Genomic DNA, 16,805 nt, shown 5'->3' with positions numbered 1-16,805 from the left:
ATGTGTCATGAGGTTCCTCAAAATCGGTGAATTCTGAATCTCATCATTTTCAGTGAATGAACTCAGATGATTCACTTCCCTTTATTAGCCCTCTCTTTTCCTCGCTGTGTAATTGAAAGGGAGGTGCTTGTACTTTGAAGACAGAGGAGCGTATAGAATCCAGCTTGGGAGAGGTAGGAACACATGAAATTATACATCACGTAGACTGTGAATGTTAGGTTGGTTTTCTTATGAACAACTTTTTGAGCATACTAGCTCCTGGCTGAACATATTTCCTTAAATGTCCTTGACTTCTTGGCAGTTTTCAGCAAACCCACCAGTTTCTGGTTTCCCATCCTAGCTCTTTGTTTCTGGGCACCTCCTTTAGCTTCCACGTAAGCAGCCATTGCCATCCTACATGATAACCTGGGCTCTAAGCTGAAGTTCTAGGGCCTTCCTGGGCCCAGCTTTGGGCCCTGGTGGGGACTCAGAATCCAGAAGTCTGGAAATCAATGGCAGACATCCCTTTAAGGAATTAAGTTCCTGACTTAAGAAGTAAATGGGTTTAGGATGGGGAAATGGAAACATTTGGCCAAGTCTCAAAATATCCATGCAGTGTTCTGAGCTGACTGGCCTGGGTGGGTCAGAGATGGTGACGGAGGAAAGGGCGAGGAAGGGTAGGAGGGCATAGGCTAAAGCTAGAGGAAACAACTTGGCTCCCCTGTGCACCATTCACCGTGCTACTGACTAGTATAACCTCAGGGTGTAGCCCCTGGGCTCTTTGCTTTCCATGAGTAAGGAGGCAAGTATGTGGCTTCCCCAGCCCCGTTCTTTCCTCAGCCACTGGGGGCCTAGCGGCTTCAGCAGTTTCCCTATCATGTTACAGGCCCAGTCCTGGCTTTCAGTGCCTCCTGTGAGAGCAGCCTCTTCCCGCTGAGTGCTGAACACTCAGGGAGAAGGAGTCCTCAGACCCGAGGAAGCGATGTGACCAGCATTCAGTGCCTCCATCTAGAACTGCAGAGGAGTCTGCCTGCCCCAGGTGTAGGCAAGAAAGAGAAGAGCTGCGGCCACAGAGAAGGGAAAGGAGGGAGTAGGAGTCGAGGCTGTGGGGGCAAGCAGCACAAGCAGTTGGCCAGTTGCTGGGAACTGTTTGTTAAGGACACAGTGTCCCCACTTAACTGGAATCCTGGGATGGACTCCAGAGAATGCCCTGGTCTTCTGGGTCAGTACAGCCATAGTCAGGTATGCAAGGCAGGCAGACACCGTGGGGTAGGAATTACAGTTTACAACTTCAGCCTTCTATCTCTAGCATCTAGAACTGTGCCCGGCACATAGTAGGTCCATGATAAATACTGAGTGAGTGAAAAAAGGAATGAAGAGATGCTTTCACCACACAAGTGTTATCTCATTAAGTCTGCAAAGAGAAGCACGGGCAGGGCAGGCCTTGCCTCATTTTGTGGGTGGGGAGCTCTTGCCTAAGGTCATTCAACTTGGACAGGGCAGACCAGAGGCTAGTCTCTCTATAACACCGTGCTAAACATTCTTGGGATAGCAACCCAGGAATACATCTTGAGACTCGACATGAACTTCTTTGTGGGTCATGCTGGTCAGAAAATAGCCCTTCAGGGGCCCAGTTTCCTGGACACAGTCTCAGGGCTAAGTTCGGACATCCTGGTCCTCCTTGAATACTTGGCATCTGCCTGTTCTTTTATAAGCAGCTCCAGGAAAGGTGGCCCCTCCATCTCTGCTACCACATCTGACTCAGGAGGTCTGGACCCCTGAGACACAGAGGCAGGGGGCTGATGCCTGTACCCTGGGAGTCAGGAGCAGAATGAAGTCACACATATTCAGTTCCTTATTCTCTCACTCTTGACAGAAACTTCAGAGAGCCCAGATCACCAAGTTAGTTCCTGGAACTCTGGCAAGCAACTAACTCATATTACACACATCAAGGGCTTTACAGGATCTCGGAGTCCACACTCCGAGGCGTTTTTCTGGAAGGAGAGCTCCAGAGCCAGCAACAGAGCTCCCCTGCAAGCTGCAGCATTTCCCATCGCCTGGCCCCTCTCCTCACAGCATCTGCCTCAGACCCCTCTCTCATGGAGGAAGGGAGGAGTAGGGCACAGGAACAAGGATCAGAAATCCTGGATTCTAGTGCTGGCTTTGCTACTCCCCAACTATGTATCTTCTCTCCACTTCATTTTCCTCATCTGCAAAATGGGAATAATGATTCCCAACTATATCACAAGGCAATTGTGAGTTTAAAGAAGGAGTTATACTGAAGTGCTCTTTAGCACAAGACAGAAGCAATGCCAGTACTATTTTTTATGGCAAGAAAAAAATAAAAAAGAGAGGAGGGAAACGTCCAGTGTGCCCCAAAGTTCTCTGTTCCCACTTGTTCAGCGATTCATTCATAATAAGCACCTACATGAACTAGGGATGCACAAAGGGGGGCGGGGTTAGACAAAGATAGCTAAGATGTACATGGTCTCTGCCCTCAAAGAACTGAAAGACTAGCAACGGACTATGCACCAAAAGATGGACAGAGATTTCACAGAGCAGCAAGCCTCACAGAGTGGAAAGGAAGTTCTGTGAAAAGTTCTGAGGCTGTAGGACTTTTCAACCAGGTGAAGAGGCCACAGAGGGAAGGAGGAAGGAGAGGGGTGTCACGCTGCATAACGGTCTGCAAGCCTTTGTTGGGGAGGAAATGAGGTCACCCTGCCCTTCAAAATCAGCATGACAGCCTCCAGCCAAGTAATTCGGAGTCATGAGAGCTGCTGGGAGCTCTGTGAATCATGACAGTCTGCTGGGAATTTCCTGGTAACTAACCTAGGAGTTTCGGGGTAAGTCCTAAGGCTGCAACACCTCTGTTTACATTTTGATCACGTTTATTTACAATTAATGGATTCTAAATCCAAACAAAGCATGCCATGGTCTTCTAGAGGAAGTAGTGAGGCTGCTCTGAGACCTATAGCACCTCTGACTCAGTCCATCCCCTGGGAGGCTGGCAGCTAATTAGCCAGGCATGAAAAACTCACTCTGGAGAGCAATGGGTCACCTGCCTCCCTAAAGTGGATGGTTAACTTACACTTTCCCTACGCAGAGGCTGGCAACCTGAGCCCTCTGGCTGGAACAGGACAGAGATTTTCTTCCTTCCTACCACCCTGACACTCTCCCTGCCCTCCTCTTCCTGTCCCTCTCAAGTGGACCCAAATTCAAGGCCCAGGGTTGCCAGGCAGCAAAATGCATTAGGCCTCGGCAGGGAGGAGGACCAAGCCTGGGTTTGGGCCCCTAGTGAATAACAGAGACTCAGACCTCTCCCCTCTCATCAGAGGACAGAGTCCTGGTGGATGGAATCCAAGTGACCCCAGGCCCAGGTTCCCAACACTAAGGGAGAGGGTAGGGGGAGTGAACCGCAGAGTCCCTACTGTGCTCCTTCACCTCTGCCATGGGATATGGCACATGTGCGTGTGTACGTGTGCTGCACAACTGTTGGCCTTGCCCTTGGACAAGAAGAGCATTTGCATCCTTTTTGTGCGGCCAGTCTTACTGGAGCTCAGTCTTATTTGATAAGCAATAATTTTATCTCATTAGAGACGGTGCCCCGTGATGAAATAGAACACTAAATAAACATGCACTTAAAAGCCATAATTATCTTCTCAGAATGGATGGTACAAAGATGTTTTTAAAAACTTGAACAGTGTAAAATAAATCTACTCGTTCTTGTCTTCCAGTTCCCCAGTTGTTCTCCTCAGAGGTGAAAACAGAACTTCCTACCCCTCTACAGCTTTCTCTCTACATTAGCAAGGCTTTACTATTTCACTGTCTGTATTAACAAACTATATTCTGGCCCAGGCCAATAAATGAGTGAGTCATTCATTACAGGAACGTCCTGAAAGACCCGTCAACACTTCAATAGAAAGCATCAGCAGTTTGTGCCCTAAGACTTTGTTCTCACAATTCCACAACACTGCATCAGGACCCTTATCTAGTCCTTATCAAGCTCTCACTTTCAAAGACTGCCCTTAAGCCAAACTGCAAATTCTCAATAAACTCCGACTGTGCTTCCCCCTCTTCCCCAACCACTACCAAACTCCCTTACCTTGACAAGCAATTATCTCAGTTTTGTCTCATCCACTGGTTGTACTGATGATTTTGGAAGATCCAGCATCCGAAATAAACAGCCCCCGTTAGCTGTTTTTTTTTTTTTTTTGTCTTTGTTTTCAGCGAGCATGTGCCGCATGCATTTTCATGCTGAGAAAAAGACTTCACAGCTATGTGAGCTGTGGACTGTGCCCCTATACCCAGGGTTCTCATTCATTCTCCTAAGCAGTTGGGGGTGGAGGGTGAGACGTTGGATTTAGGGGACCTGGGGGGAGGCATCAGAGCTGGGACAGGGGAGAGAGTCTCTGGAGTGACTCTCTCCGTAATTGGGTGTGCAGGTGGATGGGTGGTCTGCACTGGGAGAGATCCAGGACAGGTGAATGGGAGGAGGGGCGGGGGATTTAGATGCCTCTACCTCTCAGTCCAGACCTCATTAGTACCCTCTGCCGGAGACCACGCTGCTCCTCATTCTCAGTCACAGATGAGGAAACACGCAGGGTCCAGGTCGCGGCACTACCTAGGGGACTGGAGGAAAGGGGGTGGACCCGGCGATCCCGGGCCAGGGCGGGGCCAGGGCCTAGGCGGGACTTAATATACAGCCCGCGCCTCGGGCTTGCAGCACAGCGGGAAGGTTGGAGCCGCAAAGCCCAGCTGTTTCAGGGTGGCAACCTATCCTCCAGGTCCTGTTCTCGCGCCCCTCCCGCCGCAGCTGCCGGTGAGTGCAGGCCACGTTAGGAGCGGTGGGTGGATGCGCAGCAGCCCCCACTCCTTCGGGCTTCCCTTCCCCCAGCCCCGGCTGCCCCTGCCCGGCAGCTGCCCGTGCCCGGCAGCGGCTGCGCGCCGGGTTCCTGCTCCGCGTGCCCCTGCGTTTCCCTGCGGGTGCGGGTCCAGGCTATGCAGAGACCCCTGAATCCCAGCGAGGAAAGACGACCGCGGGCTCGCCTCTCAGGTGACCCCTAGGGTCTGCCCTGAACTGCAGTAACCCACCCGGTTCGCCTTCTCGCTCCTCCCCCTCTTTCCCTGACTTCTCCTTCCCTTGCAGGGTCGCTGTCTAGAAACCCAGCCTCGACACCATGAGAGTCCCCCAGGCGTGCCTGCTCCTCTGGTTCCTGTTTGGTAGCAACTGCGAAGTGAGAGACTTCCCTGCTTTGACCTGTAGCGGTGGGAGGAGGCTTGCAGGACCCACGAATAGCACCAGGGGAAGGCAAGGAGCCGCAGAGGGAGCCGAAGCACCCTGGGTCCCATCCCAGCAGGGCCAGGCCCTCGGAGAAATGGGACAGGTGTGGCAGTGGAGACCTTGAGAACCAGGGGGGAGTTCGCATTTGCAGGCAAAGGAGGAAAAAGGCCTAGGAATTGCCACAGCCTCCTGGCACTTGATATGTGAAGCTTGCTTGAGTCAATCCATTTCTCCTCTCTGGAAACCTGTGATCTTCCATTTGAGGGAAGTTAGATGTGGTCAGAGTAAGGAGAGAGGCAGCTGTAGGGAAGGGTGGGATTGGGGCCAGTTTATCCACACCCTGGAGCCCCAGGGACATAGGACCTTTGGTGAACTTTCCCCATCCCCCTCTCTTTTCCAGGACAGCCATGACCTTCATCCAGTGTCTGGTGCATGTGAGTATCCACCCCTTGCACAATATCTGGCTGCAAAGACATCTTGGAGAAGCCCCAGGAGGCAGCCCTTCCCTGTCCCTAAGGCAGGGCTGGCCCCTCCCTTACCTTCTCCTCTCCTGCTCATTGCTTACCTACCCCCAACTTTGTGCTTTTCAGCTAAATGCAGCTGTCTGAATGGAGGTACATGCGTATCCTACAAGTACTTCTCCAACATTAAGCGATGCAGCTGCCCAAGGAAATTCCAGGGGGAACACTGTGAGATAGGTATGGGGATCCCGGCTCTAACTGGGAGGAGGGGGCACCAGAGATCTGGGGGCAGGGGGAGATGAGTGGGAAGCAAGGGCATGTCGGGGTTAGGAACTGGCAGTGGAGTGGGGGCACCATCCCTATGCGATATGATATACACAGTCAAACGCATAAACACACTGTCTCGTGAAGCTGCGGCTCATCAAACGATGGAAAGAGACCCCTTCCAGCATCTGCTGCCAGGCCTGAAGACATGCAAGGCCTAGCAGCATCTCTAAAATGTCTGTCTGAACTTCCTCCTCTTTCTCATGTTCTCTCATCCTCACATCTTTCCATAGATACATCGAAAACCTGCTATCAGGGAAACGGTCACTCCTACCGAGGGAAGGCCAACACCGACAGCCTCGGCCGACCCTGCCTGGCCTGGAGCTCTGCCAATGTCCTTCAGAAAACGTACCATGCCCAGAGACCTGATGCTCTTCAGCTGGGCCTGGGGAAACACAATTACTGCAGGTGAGGTGGGGGCAGCAAAGGCCTTCCCCGTGACCTCACAGTCCCTTCGGCTCCCAGGCTGCTGGCCATAACGTGAGGAAGGCAAGGCCTCTGGTTGCCTTTCTTGCGGGGGAGGATGAAGGAAAGACATTTATGTTGAAATGACATTCCTCTTCCCTCTCTGTTGCCAGGAACCCAGACAACCAGAGAAAGCCCTGGTGCTACGTGCAGGTTGGCCTAAAGCAGCTTGTCCAACAGTGTCGGGTGCAAGACTGCTCTGTTGGTGAGTGTCACCAACCTGTTTATGACAGTTGGTGAAAGGTGACAAACTCATAAGTCCTTTTATTCCATCAGAGGAGGGGTGAGGATGGAGGCCTCTCTGGCCCTCAAAACCAGGAGGTCAGAGGATGAGGAGAGGGACACTTTATTTTACCTATCTCCCTAAGACATCCCTCTCTTTGTCCTCCAGAAAAAGGTACTTATTCTCCACCTGAAAAAGAGTTTCAGTGTGGCCAGAAGGCTCTGAGGCCCCGCTTTAAGATTGTCGGAGGAGAATTCACCAACATCGAGGACCAGCCTTGGTTTGCAGCCATCTATAAGAAGCACCGTGGAGGTTCTGTGACCTACCTGTGCGGTGGCAGCCTCATCAGTCCTTGCTGGGTGGCCAGCGCCACACACTGCTTCTTGTATGTCCCTCTGTCTCTTCTCCCTGACTCTCCTGCCCTACCCCCCAAATACCTCCTTTTCTCCTTCCCATAAAAGGATTCCACTTTAATTCTACCCTTTCACCCCTTCCATGCAGCCCCTAGCCTTAGAGACAAGTCATGCTCTGAGGTCACTGTGGTGGGGAGGAGGAAGTGACAGGATCTCATGAGATCAGACTATCTGACAGGTCTCCCTTCCCACAGTGGTGATACAAGGAAGGACTACATTGTCTACCTGGGTCGGTCACGTCTGAACTCCGTTACACCTGGGGAGATGAAGTTTGAGGTGAAAAAGCTCATCTTGCATGAGGGCTATAGCGCTGATGGACTTGCTCACCACAATGATATAGGTGAGTGGAAACCCCTTATCGGCCATCACCACGATGACCAGGAGAGGAGGTGTTCAAAGACACTCAAGTGGGAGTGGGATTGTGGTTGGAGGGGAACTTGAAGACCCTACTTTACACAACAAAGAGGGAAGTGGGGAAGGGTTCGGGTGACATACATATATGAGGGGCTGGGTGCTCCCATGTAAAGTCCCTGAATTTTCAAACAGGTGGCCTTCTCTGGGTGGCAGTGGCCCTATGGGCAGATAGTTGGCCTGGGATGATCCTTTCTTTGTTAGATGCAGGCCCTGTCTGTTCCAGGATACAGACCTTTGAGAGAGCATTGGGCTGGATTTCAGTCCAGCTACCTCGGCCAGGGCTTTTTGTAGGAAAAAACCTCGTACAGCTGTATGCACTAGCCCTGGCTGTCCAAGCCTTTGTCAGTAGCAGGAACAAAGCCCATGAGGCATGGTATAGGGGAGGCTGGTTTCATACAACCAACACCCTCCCAGAATGACCTCTGACCCTAAGTGACCTAGGGATAGACAGCTGCTCCCTCAGCATTTGGAGGGCAGAGATGGTGACCGCCTCACCAGGTGGTGATCTTTCTCTTCTGTTGTCTTCCTTTTCCCCTAGCCTTGCTGAAGATCAGTTCCAACACGAGCCAGTGCGCACAGCCGTCCCGGTCCATTCAGACCATCTGCTTGCCCCCAGAGTCTCACGATCCTAGTTTTGGCACAAGCTGTGAGATCACTGGCTTTGGAAAAGAGAATACCAGTAAGTGACCTTTGGGGCTGGCTGACAGGGTCCTGGGGGAGTCTTGTCACCTGGAGTTGAGCTCAGCTTGATTAAGGAGGACTGTGGAGATAGGTGGGTCCAGGGATGGAATCGGGAGCATGTTTCAGGGAACGGTGAACCATAAAGGTACATAGTTGGAGGGTGAGGGGCTATGGCTGGTGTAAAAACTCAGATTTGGGCAGAAAAAGAATAGAGACTTTCCCTTGTAGGAATACTTTTTGGTCCCCTCCCTGGCAGAGAATCCCAGTGGGAAGGCTTCTTGGGACAGAAGTCCCAAGTGGGACAGACACATCTTGACATAAATTCTTTCATGTGTCTTCCATCCAGATGACTATGTCTATCCAGAGCGGCTGAAAATGACTGTTGTGAAGTTGGTTTCCCACGAGAAGTGTCAGCAGCCCCACTACTACGGCTCTGAAGTCACCGACAAAATGCTATGTGCTGCTGACCCACAGTGGAAAACAGATTCTTGCCAGGTGAGAGTTCTAAGCATCTCTCTCCATCACCCGCACCTCTCCAGGGCTCCTGGGCATGCCTCTGCCAGCTTTGGGGAGCCTCTCACCAGCCAAAACCCCAAGAAGCCAGAATCAAGAGCTCAAGTTTTATAATGTTTAAACCAGTCCTTACATCTTTACCAAACATTTGTCATCAACCTGTCTTGGGGGTAGGCACTTCAGACTGAGGGAGAGAGGGGAGTAAGAAGAAACAATAGAAAATAATACAGCTCAGTGTTCTGGGTGTGGTGTGAATTATAAACGATCAGATATTGAGGAGAAGGTGGTGAGTGCCAACTAGATGGTCACGGGGGGGAAGCTCTAAAGATATTGAGACTCAGTAGGGATTCAAGGAGGCAAAGGAAAGAAAGAAGAGCATTTCCGTTTCAAGATATAAACATGAGAACGAGGGCAGAATATTCCAGGATGGGAGGAGAGGAAGGGCTGGAGAATGCAGGTGGAATGGTGGCAGGAAATAGGGCCTTGAAAGCCAAGCAGAGGATTTTAAACTTGGTGTGGTGGGACATGGTAGTCACTAAGGACTCTGACTCTGGAACACTCTCCCTTCTCTCTTGGGCATGACTGGGTGGTAGGATCTGGTGGCCCCCTCCTAACTTCCTCCAGGGCTCACCTTTTGTGTCTTTGGCTTAACAGGGAGACTCAGGGGGACCCCTGGTCTGCTCCATCGAAGGCCGCCTGACTCTGACTGGGATCGTGAGCTGGGGCCGTGACTGTGCCATGAAGGACAAGCCTGGTGTCTACACAAGGGTCTCACGCTTCCTGTCCTGGATCCGTACTAACACCCAGGAAGAGAATAGCCTTGTCCTGTAAATGGCCCCTAGGGAGCCACCCACTCCCATGGTGACCATCGTTTTTGCAGTAGGCCCATCTGCCCTGGCTATACGTAAGGAAGAGATGGAAGAAGATAGGCTCTGCAGAAATGGTTTTGCTTGTGCTGCCCATCAGGGTGAGCAGCAATGGCTTTACCCTCAGTTATAAGCCTGGGTGCTGGGCGCTCAGATCCCCTCTGGCCAGGATGGAGGGGTGGTCCTGATCCAGGATGGTACTGACCAGTGGTTTGTCTTTCTCTGGATTAAAGTCTCCTGGAGATACAAATGGCATCTCCTATGCATGGGAAGAAGAGGCAGCTTCCCCAACAGCTGGCGTACTGTTGGGAAATGAATAATTTCCCAATTAGGAAGTGTAACAGAACTGAAGTCTCTTGAGGGAGCTTGGCCAATGTGGGAACAGTGGTTTGGGGAGTAGGGACACTAATACCTTGAGGGAAGGGCTCTGACATTCCGTGAATGTATCAGGAAATATTATATATGCACATATATGTTTGCACACTTGTGCACAGGCTATGAGTAGTCAGTGTGAGTAAGAGCTGGTGCTCCTGCATCTGACTGAAAGTCTGGATATTTCTCTAAACTCTATGGACTATGATGTCACATAGAAGTGTCTGTCAGGAGAGGTCATGGGTCATTCCTGGGGCCCTTGGGTCTCTCATATGATGATGCCTATGGTTGTGTCATTCTGGGGCATGGCCCATGACCAGCAATAAAATTCCAGTTTCACTTTCACACTCTTGGCCAGTTATCCCTTCTGATCTTCCAGCCAAGTCCAAGCACTCCTCACTATGTGGGGGGAGAACCACTCCTGTACACTGAATATTTAATAATTATATTCTGCTATTTTTATTTATATCTATTTTTGTAATTTTGAATAAAGATGATAAATGTGATTCTTCTGAAGACTTTGTTTCTTCTCTGGTGCTCCTATGCGAGGGAGCTAGGGAACATAAAAAATAGAAAGTCATCATGGAGGCATGTACACCAGAGTTTCCTGTGGGGCTGCATCTCTGGACCCAGTGGGGCTTTGGGAAGCAGAGGCTGAGAGAGTGGTAGGCCAGGCCCTCCATAGCACACAAGGCGCAACAAGGGGCCCATGGCTTTACACATGGTGTGCTGGCTGGGTGTCGGCTCTCAGTTCCCTCCTCAGCCTGATGCTTGTGCACAATGCACATCTTGTACAGCTGAGCATGGTGACCTTATTTAGTGTTAGCCTCACCGTATTCTCTTTACTCTGCCCCTGACAATCCTTGGGCTAACCTCAACCAAGGAGAATACCTGTGTGAGTGAAAGTGGTTGATCCAAAACCCAGCTCAGCTTGAGTCTGTGGCGCTCAGGGAACAGAAAACAATTTCCCATTATCTACAATGTCTGTGCGTGGGGTGGTGCTGAGTTTTCTCACTATGTTAATGGAGCTCATAACTTGTTACTGCTATCCCTAAGGTCAGGTGACTCAGAATCTAAAACTGTTTGGTATCATAATGAAGGCGAGCATATATTTTGAATCCAACATCAGCTTCTGAAGAACTGGGGTATAGAAGGCAGGCTGGGAGGTATAGTTGGGTGCCAAAATATTGGAGTTCCCAAGCTATGTTAATGGGTTTTGGCAGTGGTTCTTAACCAAGTCACCTGAGAACCTTTTAAAAATATGTGCATGCCTATGTTCCACCCACAGAGACTGTGATTTAGACTAGGGCTGGTGTCAGGCTTTGTGGGTTTGAAAAGCTCCTCAGGTGTTTCTGATAAGCACTCTGGTTGAATATATTTTGGGGACAATTGGCTAGATTATGTGAAGTGCCCAATAAATTCAAGATGTGGTCAGGACATGTTCTCCACAGGAACAGTCAGTTTTCCATGTGGGGTTTCGGGGTGCAGATCTTCCTGGGCTTCCTAGACCATAGGCCCCGGGAGAGCAAGGACCCAAAGTATTCATTTCTTAATCCCCACACTCTGGCGTGTCGTCTTATTCAGTATGAGGCAGTAGTTTCAGAGCGTGGATTTTGGAGTCAGATGTCCTGGTCTAGAATCCTTGCTTTAACACTAGTTGTGTGAGTTGGGAAAGACTGTTAACCTATCTGTGCCCCTATTTCCTATCTGTAAAAGAGATAATAATATCTACCTCCCAGGATTATCATAAGGATTCATGAGTTCATAAATCTCTCAGCATAATCCTGGCACCTAGTAAAGGCACAAAAATGGTGGCTGTTATTACAAAGGCACATAAATTCTTATAAAATCCTTCCTCCCCAGGATTGCACTGATGTGTTTTGTAGGATCTGAAACTTGCTAGGAAAGCAAAGGCATCATGTGAAGCTAAGGGCCCAGCCCAGCCTGAGTCGCTGCTCAACCTCTGCATTTCCCCCCCAGGGGCCAAGAAAGATCTTGTCCCAACATGAGCAGCTCTGGCATCGTGGCTCACAGACACTGAAAACAGGAAGTAGGAGCTCCACTGGCGGGGTTGAGCAATGACATTGCTAACTCTCTTCAGATCACTTCCCAGCCACCACCCCGACCCCAGCCAGCTGCTGCCTCTTCTCTGAATTGTGGACCTCACTCAGCGCTGGCAGAGATCAGCTACTTCTCTGGCAATTGGTTTCACGGCTCCAGATACTACCCTGTCTCTCACTTTAGGGACTGCCTTCTTTTAGTGCTCACCACGTACTGGATACCCGTGCTAAGTTCTTAGTCTTCACAAAACTCCTAGGAGGAAAGTGTTATCATTAGCCCCATTTTACAGCAGAGAAAATGGAAGCACAGAGAAACTGAGTGACTTGCTCAAGGCAATGCTAGTAAGTGGCAGAGCCAATGCTCGGACCCAGGCAGCTGGTTCCAGGGTGCACAAGCCAAGCACTGTGACCTATGACCTTTCAGCAGGGCCAGACTGAGGAAAGGAGAGCAGCCTTCCTTTCGAGGTTCCTTGGGTGTCTAGGGTAAGTATATCAGAATTTCAATCCCTACCTAGATTATAGTTCTTTACTCTTAAAAGATTCCCAGGCCAAGTGAGGACACCACACTCAGCCATCAGTTTCAAAGTAAAACCACCTTCTCAAGCTAACCTCAGCCTTTTTTGTTGAAACCTGATTTCATTGAAGTGGTTTCCGTTTTCACCAGAACTCCTCCTTCTGAAATATTCTGTGTCCCATCCTATGATCAGAACTCAACTTGATTTCCACTTACACTTGGCTTTTTTCAAACCAACCCCTCCACCTGCACACCCCTGCATGTATCCCTCCACATTCACCCCCGTGTGTCCGCCTTCCTCCCTTCCTCCCTGGCAGGAAACGCAGGAAACCTCTGAGCCTTCCCTTTGAATCAGACCCAGTGAGAGATATTGCTGAGCTGTTTTTAAAATAATGGTATTGTTGAGATGCAATACACATATCCTAAATTTCACCCATTTAAACTGTACAACCCATGATTTTTAGTATATTCACAGAGTTGTGTAACACTCACTACGATCCATTTTAAAACATTTTCATCACTTAAAAACAAAAACAACCTTTAGTCCTGGCCAGTGTGGCTCAGTTGGTTGGAGCATCGTCCCATAAACCAAAAGGCTGCAGGTTTGATTCCTGGTCAGGGCACAGGCTTAGGCTGTGGGTTCAGTCCACAGTCAGGGGGCCTGCAAGAGGCAACAGACTGATGTTTCTCACACGAATGTTTCTCTCCCTATGTCCCTCCCCACCCCAATCTCTAAAATCGGTAAGCATATCCTTGGGTGAGGATTAAAAAAAAAGTACCCCCTTAGCAGTCACTTTCTTTTTCACTTCAATCTCCTCAGCTACTACTTTCTGTCTCTATGGGTCTGCCTGTTCTGGACATTTCATATATATAGACTCATATACCATGTGGTCTTCTGTGACTGACTTCTTTTACTTCCCATAATGTTTTTTAGTTTCCTCCAAGTCATAGCATGTATCAGTACCATTGTTGAGTTTTAAATAGCAAATTGGGAGAAAAGATAGCCTAGGCCTATATTTAGAAAAGTATATAAAGTACATGGAACAATGAGGAGGAAGCAATTAATTCTACCTTGGGAAGTCAAGGAGGATTTTACAGAGGATGTGATATTTTACCTTGGCCTTCAAAGATGCAAAGAAATTGCCAAACAGGGATAAGAAAGGCATTCTAGACATTTTAGGGAAGGTCATGAAGACGTGAAAAGGCAAGGCATTCACAAGAAATGATGACCAAATTGCTGTGGTAGATGTGAGTTTTCTCAAGGGGCAATGAACAGGCAGAGAGTACTGGGAGGAACTTGCTGGTGGGATCCAGCTGGTGAGGACCCTTAGGCAAGGCTGATATTCAGGCTCAGGCACCAGTACTACTCAATCACTAAACAGCTGCTGTCCTGAGATCCCGTCTGCGTAGCGCCCTGCCACCCAGCTTCTCTTCACTTCTTCAGGATCCAGAAACCATAAGGTTAATGCCTGGCAGGCAGGGGCCTCTGAGACCCCTCCCTCCTCCAGCTGCCATCAAAGTGTTGGTACTCCAACATCCTGCTAGTTAAATATTTACAATATCACCTCTTGCCCTCAGGTGCTATTTTTTAAAATTAGAGAGTTAATTAATGTCCAAGAGTCATAAAAAGGTTTTTTTCCTTAACTAAAAATTCCCGCTCAATTGTAAAAGTAACTATAAAAGTAAAATGCTTCCATAGAATTCCATAGCCATTGTTAATACTTTTGGTTTCTTAGGTCTTCTTTGTAATCTCAAACTCCTCTACTTGACTCAATATTGAGTTTCTGAAGGCCTGATCCTACACTTTGAGGAAAGAATAAAGAACAACATGGAGTCACTGTAATGAAGCTGCTAAATTACTAAAATCAAGTAGACTGAGGCATGAGGAAATTATTCTACTTTTGCTTCAATTAATCTGGGAACTTACAACTTTTGAACTCTCCAGTTATGCCCAAAAATCTCCCTCTCTCATCTCTATCTCTATAACTACATCTGTATCTATATCTATCTCCTATAGATAATCCTCTGGCTACCTTCTGAAGGACTTAGGAAACAATGTTCACATGTCCAGACCCCCTGACATTCATTATCATCCTTGACCAATTTAGAAGCTAAGAATGCAGGACTGATTCTTGTGAAAAATGAACTTTTTACTACAAGAATTCTCAGCTTTTCTTTCTTCTTCAAAACACTCTGGGCACTGCCTAGTTGTGTTTTTGGTTTGCATACACTAAAACCCTGGAATAAATCTTGACCATTTATGTCTAGCCAAAGCCTCCTCCTGACTTTTCTGTGCTCTGTTGACAACCTCCTCCTCCTCTCACCCTAAACTTTCTCCCGCAGTCTCATTCACACCCAAGCTTAAGTTACCACAAATAAATAATTGACCTACAAATGCGTATCTCTAGCCAGACTTTTCCTCTAAACTTCAGACTCTTATTGTCTACTTGCGACCCCCTTTTTAGTCACATGTAAGGCACCTGAAACTCAGTCTGCCCCAAACTGGCCCTGTCTTTAGGCCTCTAGCCTGATGGACTTCTTCATCACTCTACTTAGGTAATGGCTCCACCTCCATTCACACCCAGAAATCTAGGAGTCATCCTGATGCTTCTCTCCTTTGCCCCCCTCATCTGATCCATCAGTACATCCTGAAAATAGCTCTTGCCAAATTTGCCTAATAGTTTTTGAAGTCACTCATTTCTCTCCATTTTCTCTACCACCATCAACTCTTGCCTGGACTACCACAATAGCTTCCCAACTGGCCTCCCCCACTGACTCCATCTCTCCTTCCACACCTTCCCACAGCCCCACCAATCCCTTCTATTCACCTGAAATGAGAAATCTTTTGATAATGCAAATGGGCTTAATGACTCCCTGTGCTCCTGGCTGGCTAGCTTGGGCAGCATCTGGCCCCTGCTTCCTCTCCAGCTCCACTTGGCATCAAGCTCTCCCAGATTTGCCTTGCTCACCTGTTCTCTTACCAGTCAGTCCCTCTGTCACCACAGGGCCCTGGGGCATGATGTTCCTTCTGCCTGGGACTTTCTTTAACTAGTTAAGTTCTCCCTCTTGCTTCAGAGATAATTTCTTCAAGGAAGTCTTTTCTGGGTTGCCTATGATAGGATCTCGCTATTTTGCCTATAATCTCATTATAGTATGAGACTATTACCTCTTTGATGTACTTGTCGCTGTTGCAGTGTTACCTTGGCTGCATCATTACTTGATTAATGCATGCTTTTCCTAAGTTGTAACCTCAATGAGGGACAGTGTGTTTTTGATCACTACTGTATCTTCAGCACTTAACATGATGCCTAGAATGTGGTAAACATTTAATTAATATTTACTGAATGAATGCATTCTGATGTATTTGTTTCCATTTGTTTTCCCTATCTGCTGTTTTTGGCATTTTGATTTTGATTTTTTATTTTTTTAATACTTGTGATTTTTATTGTTGTTCAAATACAGTTTTCTGCCTTTCCCCCCATCTACTTATTTTTCACATAGTTGTGTTCACACTCTTTACATAATTTTGTATCTCATCCTTATCCTTTGGCTGTTTTGTCACAAGCCTTTTCCTACTGTATTGCAAATAACTCCAAACCTTATATGTACAGTGTAGTTAATAACACTCATTCAACCTACCTTTCCAGATTGAGGCATCATAGGTAAAGTATGCAAAAGTTCTTTGCAAACTACATGTACATATGAGACATTATTTGCATTTAAAAGGAAATGTGGGTGGCTCTGGCTGGGTAGCTCAGTTGGTTAGAGCGTCATCCCAATATGCCAAGGTTGCTGGTTCCATCCCTTTCAGGGCACATACAAGAAGCAACCAATGAATGTAGAAAATAAGTAGAAAAACAAATCAATGTTTTTCTCTCTCTCTCAAATCTATAAATAAAAATATTAAATAAATACACAAAAGGAAATGTGGGTGACATTTGTCTCTGGTGCCCTCTCCACCTTGCCTTTATACCTCTTTTCCTGGGGCATATTTTCAGTGCCTTTATCCTGCCTGGTCACCTAGTCAAGGTCTAAAATAACTTATTAACTTTAATATTCTACCAGTCCAAGGAGGTTTGCATTTTTTAAAATGACTTCTAAAAGAAAGGCACTCAGTCCAAGCTGATGAAGTTTGGGGGCTAGGAAAGCGCTCAGGATATTCATTGATCATCCTTCACTCATTCATGTAACAAACACTCACTGAGAGTTGGTCATGGGCCTGGCACTGTGCTGTGTGAA

At 48.2% G+C, this 16,805-nt stretch overlaps 1 protein-coding gene across 1 annotated transcript; it reads left to right on the top strand.

Moving 5' to 3' along the window:
- Window positions 1-4,670: 4,670 nt before the first annotated feature.
- On the top strand, window positions 4,671-10,498 carry PLAU (plasminogen activator, urokinase). The gene is made up of 11 exons (XM_045841776.1): window positions 4,671-4,798; window positions 5,126-5,213; window positions 5,661-5,694; window positions 5,851-5,958; window positions 6,279-6,453; window positions 6,624-6,715; window positions 6,902-7,118; window positions 7,341-7,486; window positions 8,099-8,239; window positions 8,588-8,736; window positions 9,409-10,498. The coding sequence occupies exons 2-11, from the start codon at window positions 5,157-5,159 to the stop codon at window positions 9,583-9,585; spliced, it is 1,296 nt and encodes a 431-aa protein (XP_045697732.1). The 5' UTR covers window positions 4,671-4,798; window positions 5,126-5,156; the 3' UTR covers window positions 9,586-10,498.
- The last annotated feature ends 6,307 nt before the right edge of the window (window positions 10,499-16,805 follow it).

Source organism: Phyllostomus hastatus, unplaced genomic scaffold (assembly GCF_019186645.2).
Source record: "Phyllostomus hastatus isolate PE091 unplaced genomic scaffold, TTU_PhHast_1.1 phas_contig_38, whole genome shotgun sequence".
Classification (NCBI taxonomy): domain Eukaryota; kingdom Metazoa; phylum Chordata; class Mammalia; order Chiroptera; family Phyllostomidae; genus Phyllostomus; species Phyllostomus hastatus.
The sequence above is the reverse complement of the archived record's forward strand: the minus strand, read 5'-3'. Positions and strand labels throughout refer to the sequence as shown.